The 18,038-nt window shown below is 48.2% G+C and overlaps 4 protein-coding genes and 2 non-coding genes across 6 annotated transcripts; 2 read left to right on the plus strand and 4 right to left on the minus strand.

Moving 5' to 3' along the window:
• Nucleotides 1-590: 590 nt before the first annotated feature.
• On the minus strand, nucleotides 591-1,709 carry DFJ58DRAFT_744888 (uncharacterized protein; the record flags this gene model as incomplete). Its single annotated transcript, XM_041387353.1, has 5 exons — nucleotides 591-802; nucleotides 841-1,130; nucleotides 1,166-1,173; nucleotides 1,229-1,446; nucleotides 1,499-1,709. 5 exons carry the CDS (start codon nucleotides 1,707-1,709, stop codon nucleotides 591-593), a joined length of 939 nt encoding a protein of 312 aa, XP_041245110.1.
• An 8,551-nt stretch (nucleotides 1,710-10,260) lies between these two features.
• DFJ58DRAFT_726660 (uncharacterized protein) lies at nucleotides 10,261-10,959 on the plus strand (the record flags this gene model as incomplete). Its single annotated transcript, XM_041385392.1, has 5 exons — nucleotides 10,261-10,280; nucleotides 10,316-10,597; nucleotides 10,658-10,757; nucleotides 10,811-10,837; nucleotides 10,897-10,959. 5 exons carry the CDS (start codon nucleotides 10,261-10,263, stop codon nucleotides 10,957-10,959), a joined length of 492 nt encoding a protein of 163 aa, XP_041245111.1.
• Nucleotides 10,960-11,691: 732 nt separating this feature from the next.
• On the minus strand, nucleotides 11,692-11,763 carry DFJ58DRAFT_t78. The gene has a single exon. It is a non-coding gene; the product is annotated as a tRNA-Asp (tRNA).
• Nucleotides 11,764-13,384: 1,621 nt separating this feature from the next.
• Nucleotides 13,385-15,428, minus strand: DFJ58DRAFT_726661 (uncharacterized protein; the record flags this gene model as incomplete). Its single annotated transcript, XM_041385393.1, has 2 exons — nucleotides 13,385-14,836; nucleotides 14,889-15,428. The coding sequence occupies 2 exons, from the start codon at nucleotides 15,426-15,428 to the stop codon at nucleotides 13,385-13,387; spliced, it is 1,992 nt and encodes a 663-aa protein (XP_041245112.1).
• Nucleotides 15,429-15,633: 205 nt separating this feature from the next.
• DFJ58DRAFT_782093 (uncharacterized protein) lies at nucleotides 15,634-16,840 on the minus strand. Its single transcript, XM_041389821.1, has 2 exons — nucleotides 16,236-16,840; nucleotides 15,634-16,183 (listed from the first exon to the last, which is right to left on the minus strand). The coding sequence occupies exons 1-2, from the start codon at nucleotides 16,629-16,631 to the stop codon at nucleotides 16,112-16,114; spliced, it is 468 nt and encodes a 155-aa protein (XP_041245113.1). The 5' UTR covers nucleotides 16,632-16,840; the 3' UTR covers nucleotides 15,634-16,111.
• Nucleotides 16,841-17,134: 294 nt separating this feature from the next.
• Nucleotides 17,135-17,216, plus strand: DFJ58DRAFT_t77. Its single transcript has one exon. It is a non-coding gene; the product is annotated as a tRNA-Ser (tRNA).
• The last annotated feature ends 822 nt before the right edge of the window (nucleotides 17,217-18,038 follow it).

An 18,038-nucleotide genomic window follows, 5' to 3' on the forward strand; every position in this document is an offset into this window, starting at 1 on the left:
ACAAGAAGGGGGGAAGATATGGCAATACTGACATTGACTCCTTGAGATGATGATTATGGTGATACAGATAAATGGAGTGATAACTCCGAGAAGTACTAGTCACTACTAACTAGTGGGTATTAGAAATCATAGAAGTAGCGGTACCCTCGTGACTTACGAGGACACTAATTGAGGGACCACAGGTCAAATTGTGTACTGAAGTTGTGGAACGATGTTTTGGCGTAATAATTCTGTCCGATGGTGATGAGTGTGACAGCGAAACGTTCAAATTGTGCCACTTACTGTGGAGTGATAGATATTTCCAGATGTAAGAATTGCTTGGGATTAAATGGATGAACGTTGGTTCCAGTGCTGTGGAACGCGGTAGTGTACCGTGGATAACCTTCTGGAGAGTTATCCACCGTGGATATCCACCCTGGAGAAATTGGGGGTCAGTTATCTACCGGTGAGTATGGTGGATATCCACCGCCGGCAAAACCGGCCCGGCGGATCCGGGCCTATCCGGGCGCTGCAAAATTTTCAATCCATGGCGCGTTTCGCGAAATTTGCGTTCATTCACCAGTATTAAGTAAATATGTATCATATAACATCTATTCCATGTCCCAATCTGCCTCTGTCAAGACCCTCTCTTGCACAATGGTGCTTGCCGGTGGAAGAACGACAGTGCTTCTCGGCGCTGCAGGTGCTAAATCTTTATCAGCCAGCACGTCGACTACTAGTTTCCTGGAATTGAGATTGATGATACTGGCAGCATCGAAATCTTCACCATCGAAAGAATCAACTTTACTTGAGCCATCTTCTGCTATATCCTCGGGGTCAGCAGTGACTTCTGAGTCTGACCTAGGGATTCCTTGGCCATAGCGGTCCGAACACGATCCCGTAGCGTTAAATTGGCGCATCCATATTCAGCTCCAGAACACCGAACAATCATCTTCTTGGGATCACTTTTGAGGTACGTGTTGACAGAGAGAAGATCCATCAGAGGATCAACTTTCGCACCACCTTTTCCCTTCGCAGGTTTACTATGTTCGGCATCTGTGTATAGGTGCATGACAGACACGTCGGACTCGACAATCTTGATCTTTTTCTTCTTCGATGCCTTGGCTTTTTGATTGGGGAGCTCACAAGCTCTATGTCCGGATCGTCATTTGACTGATGCAAATACTTCGGTAACTGTATGGTGCGTCAGTGATGAGCTTTTCTGGGGTGCGAAGTAAATGTAATTCACAGCTTTTCCAGCAGCAAGAATGACACTTTGCGCAGCTTCGAGGATGTCATGCACCCACTTCTCGAGGATGATGTCACCTGGACATTTTTCGATCCATGTTTCCAAAGCATCCACTACGGCCTCTGTTTCTGGACCTCGCTCTACAAGTTTCAGGCCATTGACGCGATTACCAAACCTAACTTCTAACTCTCGGTTGACAGCACCAGCCTCGCCAATGTCTATAGTTAGGGAAACGCACGGGTACGGGTAACACCGCGGTTCTATGCTGACGGGTTTGGAGGGTACGGGTACGGAGTAGGATAGTCGTACCCTTGAGCATACCGTGGCCATTCACCGCGGGTTGACGGTGTTTGGGCGGGTATAATATACCAAATCGGGAATCAGGCGCGCGACAGCCATTGAACACCGTGTTTGATTCTCTGTTTTTCCTTCCTCTGAGAGCTTGAGGATCACAAGTGAATGCTATACTGATTTCTGTCATGTCTTTTGTACCCCCGTGAATCATTCTAGCAATTTATTGAGCTGACACTTCGTTGCAGAGAAGCTCGAGTCACTACCATAAAGCCAAGGCAAAAACTCGAGACCAGTAAGTCCACTGAGTCGTCTCCCCATGAAAACTAAGCTCACAAAGAAGGCATCTGATGCTTCGTCTACCCAGTCACACTCATCATCTAAGTCTATCTCGTCGTCCATCTCCGAGAAGGCCAGGTCACTCAAAAAGGCTGTTGCAAAGGGTGCTAAGGCTCTGGCCCGCCCCTTGAAGAAGGTCAAGCAGTCATTTGTGTCTCGGTCTTCTCGATCGAGCCCCACAGACACCGTTGATCTTACGCGATCAAGTACTGATTCACTTGCCACTGACGATAACAAATCAACGGCAGGTGCATTCGAGCCTGATCCCGATCCTTCTGCAGATCTTGGTATGTTTCTTTCCATTGATTTTTGCAAATATCTGATTATACAATGATACAGAGGCTCTCAAGAAGACTTGGCGGTCACCTATCTATAGTTTCTTTTCATCCGAAGTTGTGGTCCAACACCACAATGGCCGCTTGTGTCATTTTTTCCCGTGTGGTGCGCGTAAGTGTAAGACAGCTTTAGGTGGTGTGCGCCGCTATCAGGATACAAAGGATAAGTCCTCGACGACTAATCTGAAGCACCATGCCATTGGATGCTTTGGCGAGGATGCCGTCAACAACGCCATGAAGGGCAAGGATGCTGGTGCTAATAGTGGCTCTGTCTACGCAGCATTTGCACGCCAAGGCCAACAGCCCGTCCATTACTCCCATCGGACACACACGAACCCAGAAGTTCGGTAAATGATCTGAATCTGGATATTTTTGCATGCTTCAAAAACGGAAGCGAAATGAAGTCGAAGCAGAGGAGAATGACAAGGAAAAGTAGTACTAATTTATTTCATTGTTGTTAATACTTAATACACTCTTCTTGGTAATGTACCCGCGGTGTTCAGAGACACCGCGGTGTTTTCCATAAACCGCGACATTGACGGGTCGGTGTGTACCCGTACCCGTGAAGGGTACGGTGTTGGCGGGTGCGGGTGCGGTGTCAACTTTCCGACCCTCGGTGTTACCCGTGCGGTACCCTATCTATAGTCCATTCAGCATCTGGGCTGAAGTCGGAGAACTTGTACTTGGATTCTGTTGCCGGTGGAACAGGAATGTCCGTTGGCAGTGCCTTGAGACATTGTCGCAGCTCAACTAGTTGATCTTTGAGGTGTTGCTGCATGAAAGTTCTGTGGATCACGAATCACGAAGCTTGGCTGGGGGGATGAATGACTTGAAGTTCACACTATTCCATTCAATTTTCACGTCGATGTTCGATCAAACAAACATTGCTTGACATTCTACCAACTAAGTAGGCTTGTAGATTCGCAGTGTTCGATAACTAAGCTTTTTAAGAGTATTTAGTACTATTTAGCGTAACCCTACGCATGTATACTGTTATTTGAGTTATTCACATAATCCACCCTATCAATTTTGACCTCGAGTTATCCACCTAGTTATATTCACGTGAATAACTGGGTGGATATCCACGCAGGTGGATAACTCGGTGGATTTCCACGGTACACTAGAACGCGGCTTGCTGGGATCTGGGTGGTAGTAGGGTGGGGTTAGGGTTGGAGCTTTGGAGAACGACTGGGCCCGGCGCTCGTCCTATTGCAGGACTCCGGGTGGCACGGGGCTGCAATATTTGCGGAAACTTGAAAAAAAAAGAAGCTTTTGCCAGTTGCGGCAGTTTGTTACAATGTAATTAAGTTGCGAATTCAGGTGCAGGTTAGTTAACAATTCCGATTTCGTCATGAAAGATCCTCTGACGCTGCTTGATATCATGGAGAAAGATATTCCGCACGCTGAGTTCGCGTTGTCGGCGTGTCATACCCGCTGTCGGCAATGAAAAGGCCTCCGACCAAGTCATTCAGAGTCATTCACCTTCGCGGTCTCCAGTTTTCGGGGTTCAATGGGAGCGTTGTTAGCACGTCGTCGAAACTTTCTATAAAGATAAATTCAATTGGAAGGAGGGCAGTGTCACAGTGGTCCGTAGACCATTGTACGAAGGCCACGGCCTGGGCACTCGACCGTGCTACATACGCTGTGAAGACAAAAGTGTCGCTCGAGCAGAGGATGATTTTAATAATTTATGATAGTTCCTGCTGTATCATACTGCCTTTTACGGTTTCTTTGTAGTATTTTCGTCTACATGTTGTAGACAAGGACTCGTGATATATAGCGCCAGAAATTATTTTTATCAATCTGATACCTGCTTCCGTTTTGAAGGCCGACAACACCGCGAAATGAAGCAGAGGTCGCCATGGTGCTGAGCAAAGAGCTGCAAAAAGGAGACGGAGCATGGATGCGCATTGCGCAACAATTACAACACAGCATGACGCAGCAGACGGAAAGAGCTGTCGGAAAGAGACAGAACGCAACAACACAGCATGACGGGATGAACGTCATCGGGGCCGGCGGGATCTCCTGCTTATACAGACTACTCAGCGTACTTTCATCACCCTGTTATGTCTGTCACGTACTCTTGTGCTCCAGTTATCTTCTTTTCGCGTTCGCTTTCGCAGTGTTTTTGCCTACCTTAGAGCCACTTCTGATCAGTAATAAAGTCATGTATTGTTCAATGGCAACGTCGTGTGTATTCGAATGTTCGCAACACCGTCTCCTGGTGCCTCACACATTCATCCCCAGGCCTCCATCTCCCTTTCCGAAGTCGTGATTTTTGCTCTGCGACAGACCTTCGCTGGTGCATATAACTTGACAATGGCACTTCACGGTATAACTTTGTTTTGCAAGTAACTTGATTTACATGCTCAAAAGCACAGTAGTAGTATCAATGTACATAGTACAAACAATCTATGAAGCAAGACAATCGAAAGAAGGTAGTGGGCTCTGCCATACATGTCACATATTGTTCAACATTTGAACATGCGAAGAAAAGTGACACAAGACAGCACGACATGTTGCATACACCCAACAGCTTCAGACTGGTCATTGAGATGACCTGGGGTTTGGAGAAGACATTCCTGTGTGCGTAGGTCAGCTTGCGAGTCTAGGAAGGAACCCATTGTGAGTACACGTACGTTTGCAGGTTTCTCGCCTTCGGAAAATCCGACAGCTTCAGACTGGTCACTGAGGTGGCCTGGGGTCTGGAGAAGACGTTCCTGTATGCGTAGGTCAGCTTGCAAGTCTAAGAGGATACCATTGTGAACACACGTACGTTTGCAGGTTTCTCGCCTTCGGAAAACCCGACAGTTTCAGACTGGTCACTGAGATGACCTGCGGTTTGGAGAAGACATTCCTGTGTGCGTAGGTCAGCTTGCGAGTTTAGGAAGAAACCATTATGAGCACATGTACATTTTCAGGTTTCTCGCCTTCGGGAAACCCGATAGCTTCAGACTGGTCACTGAGATGACCTGCGGTTTGGAGAAGACATTCCTGTGTGCGTAGGTCAGCTTGCGAGTTTAGGAAGAAACCATTATGAGCACATGTACATTTTCAGGTTTCTCGCCTTCGGGAAACCCGATAGCTTCAGACTGGTCACTGAGATGACCTGCGGTTTGGAGAAGATGTTCCTGTGTGCGTAGGTCAGCTTGCAAGTCTAGGAAGAAACCATTGTGAGTACACGTACGTTAGGAGGTTTCTCGCCCTCGGAAAACCCGACAGCTTCAAACTGGTTATTGATACGACCTGGGGTTTGGAGAAGATGTTCCTGTACGCGTAGGTCAGCTTGCGAGCCTAGGAGGACATTATTGTGAACACAGCGCACACGCACCTTTGCAAGGTTCTCGGCTTCAGATAAAACGGTCAGGCAAGACTGTAGATCCTTCACACACCACTGTCTCTCGAGCCAGTTGAGGAGATGATGATCCCAGAAATACTTGAATATATGGGCGAGGTTCTCATCCCATGGCTTCGGAGCTCGCGAGATATGGACAGCCCAGTTTTGACATGCGTAATTGAGAACGTCGGAAGATGACTGACTTTGTTCGTGTGCTTTGTTTGCGAAATTAGAAAAAACCTTCATTGCAGGGATGATCTCCATGTCAGGTGGGAGGTGACCTTGTGTTAATGCAGAGGTGGTGGAATGATCCTGGTGCCTTAACGCCAAGAACACAGGAAACATTAAGAAATCCGGCAAGTTCTTGAACTGCTGAATGACCCGAAAAGCTGGCTGTGAAGACAATTCCGGGATGATGATGTGCTGCTTGATTGCTTCTAATGTGTTCGAAAATTCCTCCATTGCCACCCAGGCAGTCGTCAACCGCCACATTTGACCTTGTGGCGTCTGCAACCAGTCTCGCCCGTCTGGGGTTTGCAACCAGTCCCGCGCACTCAGAGTCTGCAGCCAGTCGTTCCCACCCCGAGTCAGCAGCCAGTCTTTTCCATCGTGGGTCTGCAGCCAGTCTTGGCCGTGCTCGTTTTGTAACCAGTCTTTACCACCGAAGGTCTGCAGCCAGTCTTGGCCACCGAGGGTCTGCAGCCACTGTCGCCCGCCCTTGGTCTGCAGCCAGTCCGGTGCGCCATGAGTCTGCACCCAGTGCCTCCCTCCACCGGTCTGCAGCCAGTCCTTCCCACCTCGGGTCTGCAGCCAGTCTTGCCCCCCCTGGGTCTGCACCCAGTCCTTCCCCACATGGCTCTGCACCCAGTCCTTCCCCTCTTTGGTCTGAAGCCAGTCGTTCCTCCTGGGAGTCGGCAGCGAGATTTGCTTGGGCTGGGTCTGCGGCGGTTCCTGCACAGACTGGTTCCGCGGCGAGGTTGGCAGCGACAGCGACATTTGCATGGAACAGGTTTGCAGCGGTTCCTGCACAGACTGGTTCCGCAGCGAGGGTTGCAGTAAGTTTTCATATAAAAGCAATGGCCGACTTCCTTCTGCTATAGTCTGCCAATTATTAAGGAAGACTATTAAGTTTTGCCCGCGCTGGATCTGTAGCGGGTTGGAGATGTCCAACCAGCTTTGCGACATTTGGGTCTGCAGCCAGTCTTTCCCTCCTTGAGTCCGCAGCCAACAACGCCCGTCCAGCGTTTCCAGCCAGGAACGCCCGTCCAGAGATTCTAACCAGAATTGTAACTCTGGACTGTGATTTCCCCCGAAGCCATAGGAGAGTTACAAGTACTTGCATTGGCTCCGGCGGCTGGACGATGAAAGATAATGAGTGTGTTAGATTCTTGGGGTCCTGGGGTTCCATAGCTTGACTGTGCTTCTTCAGTGATAAGAGCGCATCCAACAGGGCTGAGCGACCCGGGAGCTCTTGCGTCATCAAGCGGAGAGAAGAATGTGCGAGTAGGGAGTGAGGTGAAGTGGTATAGAGACTGCAGTTTGAGCGGTGGGAAACATAGTCACGAACGGACGAGTGATAGATATTCACAGGAAGACTGCTGAAGAGAGGAACATCCATGACAGACCGCAGTTGCACCAGTACTTCCTTGACGTCCCTTCCCTGACCAGGGCCAAGAAGTTCCGAGATTTGTGAGATTGGTAGAGGATCTGTAAGGGCAGCAACAACGGACAAGTGTAGGTATGCCCGCTTCGGATCAGCACATGTGGAGAGGATGCGGTCGTATAACTCGTACACCTCCGTTCCTGGTAACAGTTCACTTGTGAGCTCGAGCATGAGGTGAAGTCGGTCACGGGGGTCGTTGTGTCGATCATCGATAAACTTCATCATTGTAGACGCCACGATGAAACGTCTGCCTGCTCGGATCGCCAGCTTCTCAATTTGATCCTTCGTCGGCTGCGGGAAGGTGGGACAGCGACTTCGCAGCTTACTGAAGGAATGCTCCAAGAAACGATAGATATCTTCGTCAACATCTACGCCGTCTAGCGAGATGGTGCCAGCAACACCCTCCCCCAAAATCTTCACTGGTATCTCGCACAACAGCGGGCGCACATCTTCGTTCTGCATAGCTTCACAAATGTGCGCTTCCGAGCGACTCGTGACTAGAATGTGGATCGAAGGCAGATCAGGATCGCGAAGAACTTGGGCGAGCAGGGAAATGAGTTCGGTAAGTTCGCTTTCAGATTCACCTTCATCCCTGGATTCGGATGAGTAATCATTGGAGGATTCGTGTGTGCATTCATCAAGTGCGTCAACAACGAACGTCAAAGGGGGACACTCGCGTAGTCTGGATTGAAGCTTCCGCAGAGGTTGCAGAAACAACCCCTCCATCTGCTTGCGAAGTGACTTGTCGGGGTCTAGAAGGGAGGGATCCTTGAGGATAGCTCTGTTCACGTCTGGCTGGACGCTGGGAAAATTGATGGCCAGCTGGTAAGCAAGCGTCATGAAGAAATAACCAGTCGTGCGGCGTTTCGTATGCTTGCGCGAGAAAAAGAATGTTCCACCGAGCCGCGTTTCTACTTTCGTCTCCTCGGTCATTTTCATGCCTCTCATTCTTTCAGCTACAGTGAACGCAACAGCAGACTTTCCAACGCCGGCTGTGCCATGCAGCCAGATGAGTCGATTCTTCTGTTTGGTGTCTGAAAATCCATAAATGTGATTAAGAAGGACCACCCGGGTCCCTTCCAAACATTTAGGATGGGGCCGGCGTTCACGAGAGTCATGTTCAGCACCCTTCACAGCGACCTGGGAAAACTTCTCCCAAGCTCCTTCAGACATATCAAAGAACTGTTGATGATGTCAGATAACAAGAGGGTGGATCAAAGATGGCTATGCTGACATTGACTCCTTGGAAAGGGGGGTGATACAGATAAGCGGAATAAACTCCGAGAAGTACTAGTGGGGTACGACAGTTAGAAATCATAGAAGAGGAGCACCTCGCGACTTACGAGGACGTTGAATCAAGGATTACAGGCTGCTGAAGTTAAGAAATAATGCTTTGGCGTCAATTTGGCGTAGTAATCCTGCAAAACGGTGATAAGTTGGGCAGCAAAACATTCGAACTGCGCCACTTACCGTGGAGTGATAGAAATCTCTAGGTGATAAATGTTGGTTCTAGTGCTGTGGAAAGCTCGCTGGAATCTGGATGGTGGTGGGGCGCAGTGGAAGCTTTGAAGACGACTAAGCGCTCGTCCGGTAACTCGGTTGCAGGAGGACCGCCACGCCGAGGCGGCCTTGCTCATGAGCCCCAGTGAAAATCGACAAGAATGAGGTAGATACGTGCCGATAGACGTCTAAGTACAAAATGAGACGGATACAAATCTAAGAAATTCGAGAAGGCAAAACTCTAATTTCGTGCAAACGCAAAGAATCTTTCCAAAGGTGAAAAAATGCAAACATGTCAGACCTCGATTGCGTAGTTTGCAACTTTGCGACAAATTTTGCACCTGCATGCATTTAATGCACGTGTGTATTTTGCACAAGTCCATAACCGTATTTGCATTATGTTTATTGGAGTCCTAGTACAGTTGAACCACTCGCATCTTCTCATCCACCCACCATGTCATTCGCCCCTGCCGTGACACCGAGTCCAGCTCGATACGACCATTCCCTTGTGTTGCTAGCACAACACGACAACCGCGAGCCCAGGGCGGCGAGCAGTTATTTCGCTTAATGTGACTGCCAGTGTTGTCCTTGAGGAGAGGAACTCGGTCCTTGCTAGTTCTTTGTGCCTCTCCCTTATGTTTCCTTGGTCACTGGTCTTTCTATCACACTGATTAATCTCTCTACTTCACTCAAACCAATCTCGTCTTCCACGCTTCATTAACCAGTCACAGTAGCATCGCGCACACGAAATCTATTCGTTTTCGAATCATCAAACTAATCTACAGCAGCCCTTCGCTCTCTCATCCTTCTCATCCCTTACCTGCCCTGATTGAACAAGTGCGGCACTCACCCTCCCTAGTTCAGGCGCTGTTACATTCGCAATGGGACTGCCCTAACCCATTATTTTGCCTGGTTGGAGGAAGAACTTAACTTAACGGCTGTGTCGAGCTCAACAAAAGCAAAGCCAGCGCTAAGCTCGAAGAATTCAGATTGTCGGCGTGGGGCGATATTTTCTTTTTGCAGCTCACCTCCTAGTAGTGAGCTGGACTTGTTTCGTGGATTGTCATTCACGACAATCCCGTCTACTGGACTTATTGCTGGTGCGCTCCTGATGACATTGACACGACACCTGAAACTCACGAGTCCTCCATCGAGATCCCAGATATATTGGCCACCTCCCCCCTCTAATCCCCTGAAACGAGCTGTATCTCCTGATGTCGAAGTTCAACCAATACCAGCACTGAAAAAATAGCGAACTGGCAGTACTACGAGTGTTCATTCCAGCCTCCCAGACTCACCTTCACCAGCCTCGATAAGTTCCGAGATTCCTTGCATTGAATCTTGTGATCAAGAGAATGAGGTAAGTGCCATATTTTTTGTATATCGCTCTCGGTCAAGAAAGAGCTGCTTGTAGTTCCTGCGCCTGCTAAGAAGACTCATCAGCCAAGTGTAAAACCAATGTGTATTGGCATGAAAGTAACGCCTTGGTACGTCTTAGTTGATATCACGTACTAGTATTTTCTGATCTGTTTTCGTAGTAATCTGTGTGCGCTCGATTGACAAGCAAATGGTCACCATCGTGAACCGGTTAGTTCTAATCTTGTTCTCAAACCTCGGCCCAGACCTATTCCACAGCAACTTCCTCCGACTTCTATCGGTTCTCCGCCTTCTGAATCCCACTCTGCTATGATACCGCCCTTTAACGAGAACACACCAGTCTCTGTGCCAGGGGTCCAATCGAACACCGATGCAGTTTCACTAGCTGTGAAAGTGGAACTCGTTGGAACGACTCATACTGAACAAACGAAGACCGCGATTGTGGTCAGCGACTCGAAGCCTAATAGCATCAAGAAGCACCAGCCGAGCACCAAGCCAATGCGGGTGAGCCCAAAGATCACTGCGCGGTAAGATATTCTATTATTACCAGACCAATCTACACTGATTCTGTGATCCATATCAAACAGAAACCTGTGTGCTCTCGACTGGCAATCAAACAGTCATCAAAAGGAACCAGCGACCGTTTTCGCATCTTACTGGATTGGGCTATCTAAAGCCGACAAAGAGGTGCGTCTTCTTTTGTTATATTGATATCTATCTAATACCGTTTACTATTGTAGATATACAAATGCAAGGCAGCTGTTCAGGTGAGCGCTACCCACTATATTCTATTTCATCGTACTACACTAATAGCCCTGTTCTATAGCTCAAATCAGCTGCCAGTGGAGTCAGTACTACTGGCGATGGTGCAGGCGCGGACGAGGAGTAGTGGATGGCGGGATGGCGGGCGGGCGAGGCGCAGCAAGCAGCGATACTACACCGAATGATGGCGATACCACCCTAACCCAAGCGATACCCATAGATAGCCTCATTTGTTCGCATTAGTTCTATATCGATATGTTTTTCAAGCCAAATCGAGTGATAATGTGCATGTAAATGTCTATCTAAAGATCTAATGCCATCGAGAATCCTATCTAAACGTTAAAAACTCGTCTCGATCTCTATCTTTTTGCGTCTCGAAAAGTCACAATTTAGGGATATACCTCGAAATGGGTCGATAGAATTGATGTCCTGATTTTTTTTTCTATGTCTATTGTTACATATCTACCTCTAACTTGTCGATTTTCACTGGGCATGAGCAATCACCGACATAACAAGACGGAACTTTTGACACGGTGCACTGAACCGTGGCTAAAGATTTAGAAACATGAGTCGTTAAATTTGCAGCAGTTCGTTACAATAGTGGAAGTCAGAGTCCTGGGCGATCCTAAACTTGCCTCGGAAACCTTTTGGATACTTGCTGATATGTAATCTTCGATGTTGAATCGCCGGAACGCCTCCAGAAGCGCTTCACACGGATCTGCATCGGGTGGCCATGGCATGGTGCATATGCACATAATCATAGTCACGTCTGACATCAAGGAAATCTCCTGACGATGCTACACCATGATGAGTTTGTATGTGCTTCCGCCATTTAAAAGGTCCGCCACAGGATAAAAATCTCTCTGGCGGGGAGTCGAACCCCGCTCTCCCGCGTGACAGGCGGGTGTACTATCCGATATACTACCAGAGATGTTATACATGCCAAACCAAAATTATATGAACAGTCATTTGTAACAAGTGGTGAACCTCTGGCTTAACCGTTCCGAGTCTACTGCAAGATGTCATGCAACTGTGTTCAACAATATTCGCAGTCATCCTACATCCGAAAACGCCACAATTCTTAAATCCCAAAAGTTTGTGCCCTCGCGTTCTCTTGTGGTGATCCTAAAAATGACACCTCTCAACTCTGGAATTACAGAAGGCAGATGGTGACACCGTTACCTCTGCCAGGGAAGCGTGAGCCATTACCAGTGTTGTTCATCTGCTACTTACAATGATCATATCATCAGGTCCGACTGCACTGGTGGTTTTTGGAAAACCGTACGATATCAGGCACGAAAAATAATGCATCTACTACGATGATCATTCATCACAGTCATGCCAATGCATTATAAAGTGACCCCTGGCAAGCGCAGAGGTTATATTCTACGCGGCAACACGAACTTTTCTGGTTCTCACCTTTCTTGCTTCATACCACCATGTAGTGTTCACAAGTTCTCTACTGCCCGACTACACTCGTGTTTCGTCGCACCCGACCTCCACTCCCTTCTAGCGGCCTGCCGTCTCGTCCTTGTCTTCTAAGATTCACTATTCTGTTGCCAGTGAAACTTTACTCGACGCATTACTTTCGATTCTGGCAGAATTGTCGAAACAATTCTCTGCTCTGAGCTGCTGGGGCCCACCCTCCCATCAACGCATCACGGCTCATCCTGGACTTTCTGCATAGGTTCGAAACGATGTTTCGGGTCGCAAACCCTTCGGTTTTAAGCCCAAATAGCCTTGCACAACTATTGCTACTATCTGTAAAAATCAGATATCATTGGCCGATCGATAGATCTGAATTTTTGCTTGCTAATGCGAAAACTGACAGCTACGCATAGAATGGCATCGTTAGAAAATGAAGGGAATCAGATCTCAATAGAGCAATCTTGCAATGCGATAGCCACTGCAGCCTTGGTAACAGAATGTTCTGAGCCTCGAAAATGTCTCGCCTTCAGAACATGGAAGAAAATTGTATTCATGGAGGGGAACAGGACATCAATGAAATAAACATAGATTGCATAAGTAAACTAAATGGACAGTCCATGATCGTAGCAATAAAAAAGAATACAGATCGAAATGACTCTGTAGTATGGGTAGTTGAAACGTTGATGGGTAGTGAGGAAAATGCGAAGGGACCAAGTTGGCCTACTAGATGTATTACTAATGTGCAGGACTGTAAGATTGTGGGCGATGGCCTTCAGCTGTCAAGTCATAGGGGACAGTGAAGGACGCCGTTGTGCCGTTTGGCGCATCGTCGAGAATTGGTCGTAGGGGACCTCTGACTCATCGAAGACTTGCGCTATGTTGGGTAGTATGTGTGGAGGGCCTGCAACCTCGTGGATAATGTGACTCCAGTCGTAGGGGACAGCGAGGGAGGCCATTAGGTATCATCCGGATTGGTCGTAGGGGACTCTGACACCGGAGATGTTGGATGAGTCGACGTCTGACGAGTTTAGTCGTAGGGGACTATAACATTGAGACATTGGTAAGGGAGGAAAGAGTATGGATGGGCCACTCACCATTCGTAGACATCGTGGGGAGTTCAGCGGCTAATAGGATGTGTTGTGGCTAAATTTTTGGCGACTGCAAGGGACTACCGTTGAGAATAATAGGTTCCACATTTCGAAGTACGGTGTCGATAGCATCGTCGTGTAGGGTGTGTCGTAGTCGAAATTCCGAGGACTAAGAGCAACTATCGTGAGTAAGAGGTTTGGTATTTCGGAGTAGGGTGTTGGCGGCATCATGGTGTAGGAAATCTTGTGGTGCAAGTGTCGAGGACTGCTATCGTCGAGAGTGTCGTCATATAGGATGTGCCGCGGCTGTGACCAAGAGGGATGATCGTCGAGGGAAAGAGCATCCATTTTTTGCAGCAGCACGTCGATAGTATCGTCTAGGGTGGACTGCAGCTGAAGTTCCGATGACTGAGATGAACCGTCGTCGAGAGAAAAAGCACCCGTGTTGTGGAGTAGCGTGTCGTCAGTGTCGTCGTGTAGCATGTGTTGTAGCTGAAGCTTTGATGACTGAGAGGCATCAAAGCTGAGAGTAAGAGCTTCTGATTGTTGCGGTGGAGCGTCAATAGCGTGGTTGCCGTCGAGAGCAAGAGCGTCTGTGTTATTGGGTAGCGTGTTGATATCGTAGTTGTCGTCAAGAGTAAGAGTTGCTAATTTTTGCATTGGCAGTAGAGCGTCGATAGCGATAGCGTGGTTGTCGAGAGTAAGAGCTGCTGATTTTTGCAGTAGAGCGTCAATAGCGATAGCATGATTGTCGTCGAGAGTAAGAGCGTCTGGGTTTTCTGGTAGTGTATTGATAGCGAGGCTGTCATTGAGAGCAAGAACTTTTGTGTTATTAGGTAACGCGTCGACAGGTCTGCCGTGTAGAGCGTGATATGGCCCAAGTGTCAATAATTGAGAGGGAGCATCGTCGAGAGAAAGATCTAACATTCTTCGAATTAGGTCGTCGATAGGGCAGTCTTGTACTTGGGTGGATCGGGGCTGACATTTCGATGACTGAGAATCAGGAGGAGTTCCAGGTAGGTTGGTGATGGTGCGATCATTTAGGGCATGTGTTGACTGAAGCTCCGAAGGCTGAGACGGGTCAGGTAGGGTGTTGATAGTGTGGGCGTATAGAATGTGCTGTGGCGGGAGAGTTGATAAGTGAGAGTGTACACTGTCGAGAGAAAGAGATGATAAATGAGAGGGTACATCGTCGAGAGGGAGAATTGAAATGTGAGAAGCTACATCGTCGAGAGAGATAGTTGAAATGTGAGAGGGTACATTGTCGAGAGGGAGAATCGAAGTATGAGAAGCTACATCGTCGAGAGAGATAGTTGAAATGAGAGAAGATACATTGTTGAGACTTGATAAATGAGACGGTACATGGTCGAGAGAAAGAGTTGCCATTCTTTGGATTGGATCGTTGATAGTCTGAGAGTCATATTCAGCGTGCAAGATGTGTTCCGGTTCATCATCTGTAAGGCACTGTGCTGTAGCCTGACAGTCGTCCTATAAACCCAAACATTAGTTGACAAAAGTCGGAAAGAAACGCGCTACCCACCTCGTATAAAGTGCTTTCATCAGCAAGCGACTCCGAGTCAAGGTCTGTGGTGTCTGAGACACAATCACCGGAGAAAATGTCCTTAGCCGAGTCTTTATCACAGGCTATCAGTGTCGTATCAGAATCAATTGTCGACAAGCCTTCGGTGGGACCGTCAAAGGCGGGTTCAGTTGATTCAATCACTGCACGCGACGAGGATGGCTGAGCTGGTGCTCCAAAAGCCTTGGTTGTTGAGATAGCATCCGCAACTCTACCGCCAGCAAAACATGCATTGGGCCCAACGGCATCGTCGACGTCCTTGTGAGCGGGGACGCGTTGGAGATCGTCGTTGAGGAATTGTTGAGCAGCTTTGGTGGTGGCTATGAGAAGAACGGCTGTCGAGGAGCAGACAGTGGATGTGACAAGGCGAATGGAGACCTTCTCTGATCTGGACACGACCTCGATAGTGCGGTCGACGACGATTATTTTGAAGAAAGCGGCTGTAAGATAGCCTTGGAAGGCAACACGGGCGGCACGGGTCAGGGTAGTAGTAGAGATCATATTGGCGAATGAAAAGAGGATCGTAAAGATAAGCTGGCGAGCGTAAAATGACGATAATGGCGGGACTGACTGAGGGATATCAGTGCGACGGCAAACACGAGGTATTTATACTCCAGGTTTGAACCTTATTTGCACCAAACTTGCACGCCAATAAACAAAGCCGATCGCGACGCGGCGGTCACGTGTTTGAAAAATCAACACATATATAAGTTCGGGGCACTCGACGATGAACACTATATCCCGCCCGCCGCATAACAGGATGAGACCACAGTCCAAAGGAAATTATTCAGTGTATATCAATTCGCCAATCTGGTATACCGAAAGTGTTCGTCAAAAGGAAGCTAGATCATGACTGAGAATGGGCGGGATCAACGTACCGCCGTTTCATATAGCATAGTTGCAAGTACCTTCTCCCATGCCAGACCTATCGCGAGATGTCCACAACCATCGAAACACCCAATAGCCAATTTATGCACTTAATCAGAAGGCGAACCCGAGTTTGACATTCTTGCGGCGAGTCCTTCAACACTTGACAGAAGGTATATGGTGCTCCATACACAGCGCCCACTTCTTGTTGTTGTAGCGGTCCTGGTGCAACAAAGAGATGTCAAGGTCACGATAAACCGCGATACAATCGGGTCACCGACGTATCAGGCTTTCAATATCCTTATCATAGTTTATGATCAACTCGGTAATGGAAGCGTAACGCATTCCTGAAAAACAGAGACCGGACCAAGTGTTTCTTCATTAATGAGCTGCAAAACCATTCAATCACTCGAAGAACCTCCATCACAAACAGTAGCTTACTAGGTCAGAGCTAGGGACACTGGCCAGTGCGCCAGCCAAAAGGCGTTGGCTAACTGGTAACTTGCTGACTCGCGAACACGTTTGAAATGTAGGTTGAGGTTGCCAACGAGTTGAGGAAGGAGTTGCAGCAGGAACTAGAAGGATGCATTGAATAAGTACGAAGAGGCGGGAACAACAACGGTCCTGAAGATATTGCCTGCGACGAAACAAGCGACGTTTGCATAGGCTCGACCCAACGCCTCTCATGGACGCGCTCGTATGGACAGATAAAGATCCGACCGTGTGATTTGCCAGTGATTCGTTCACTCTGGGCCGTGCATCCTCGATCTTCAGGGAACATGAACAGACAGGACATATTCCACTGTTCTCTAAAGACATTAGCCAGCTCCACAACATTTAGATGACGACATTCCTAGTCAACAAAAGGTGCAACGAGGCACAAGGTAAGGTTGTCACTAGAATCCCTTCTTTCAGGACACCCCGAAGGTCGATGGTCTACTATGTGGACTCGGTGCACTGAACATTTCCCAGCTGGAAGAAACGGAGAGGTGGTATGGCCGTTTTTCGCGATTGAAGGTGCTAGAAAAAACCGGTGTAGAAGAAAGGAAGTCTGTAAGCAATATTTGTAAGTCTGGGCTACTGCACAAACAACGGTTTCCAAGCATCTCGGGTACGCTTGCACGAATACAAGGAAACCGTGATTTGTGCGGGAGCTATCAGGTCGAAACCAACAAGGAGAGGGCCTCCGTCCTGCATATATCAGTTCAACAATTCAGCCTTGCGTGCTCGCCTTGCCTTGAGGATGCCAAATAAGACGATGAAGAAAACTTGAAAAAGATAGAGAAGATTCAAAGGAGGATAATCGATAATTATTTGCATGTCGCCGTATAAACTCCGATGGCGTCATAGCCAAGTGGTTACGGCGACAGATTAGAAATCTGTTCCTCTTTGAGGGCGTAGGTTCGAATCCTGCTGACGTCGGTCATTTTTTTCATCACCATTTGATGGTCGGGGATTACTGATTCACAGTGTCGACTGCCTGCGTGTCCACCCGTGGCATAGATTTGGCAGCCCTCGCAGTATTTTAGTCACCGGTTCATGATCATGAATAATGCATTGACCACGAGCACTATTCATCATGGTCATGGACAATACATAACACAAGATGCTACCGAGTCCTGGCAAGATCGAAACCAAGCACGATGGCAGTAGTAAACGTATTGCCTACTGCCGTTTGTAAGGTCCACCCATGTGAGACAAATCATCGAAAATTGGATTTACTTGTCGTGATTGATGATTACCGCATGGCGGGCTCCAATCCTTCCAGAATCCAGAGGAGCCGAGCACCGCAAATGACCTGCCAGCCAGCAAGATCAGATGCTACTAGTACACAGAGGGTCAATATCATCGACCGAGCAAAATTAGCCAGCGGGATTACTATGTAGCCCACAAGGTGTTCTCCGAGTCAGTACGCCATGGACTAAGCTAAACAGAGACTCCGACAATTATTCACGGGTGCTGCTTCTGAGATCTGATCAACGAGGGTGATGACAAGCAATTGGGCCCGCGATCACGAGAACAGTCTTCTGTCTACGGAGGTCGACGGGGAGCATGAGATCGTGTTAAGGATTCTCGGTTCTCCATTCGAATGGGGCAATATACGGCATGCCTTCGCTTTGAGCAAATATGACCACTTCGGGCGCTCCGGGGTTGATTCTTCCCGGGCTTCTGCGCATGCAGCGCTGGAAGCTGGCAAGGGCTTCAGTTGATGATGCTGTGCAACGTGCACGAATATTAATTCTG

Source organism: Suillus subalutaceus (genome assembly GCF_016647625.1).
Source record: "Suillus subalutaceus strain FC151 chromosome Unknown DFJ58scaffold_38, whole genome shotgun sequence".
In the NCBI taxonomy this organism is placed as follows: Eukaryota; Fungi; Basidiomycota; class Agaricomycetes; order Boletales; family Suillaceae; genus Suillus; species Suillus subalutaceus.

Excerpts from the sequence above, each read along its gene's own strand:
- DFJ58DRAFT_782093 (XM_041389821.1), bottom strand. The coding sequence starts at position 16,631 with ATGTTGTGGAGCTGGCTAATGTCTTTAGAGAACAGTGGAATATGTCCT. Across the intron at positions 16,184-16,235 it reads GTGTCCCTAGCTCTGACCTA|CTCATTAATGAAGAAACACT; the intron begins GTAAGCTACTGT and ends ATGGTTTTGCAG.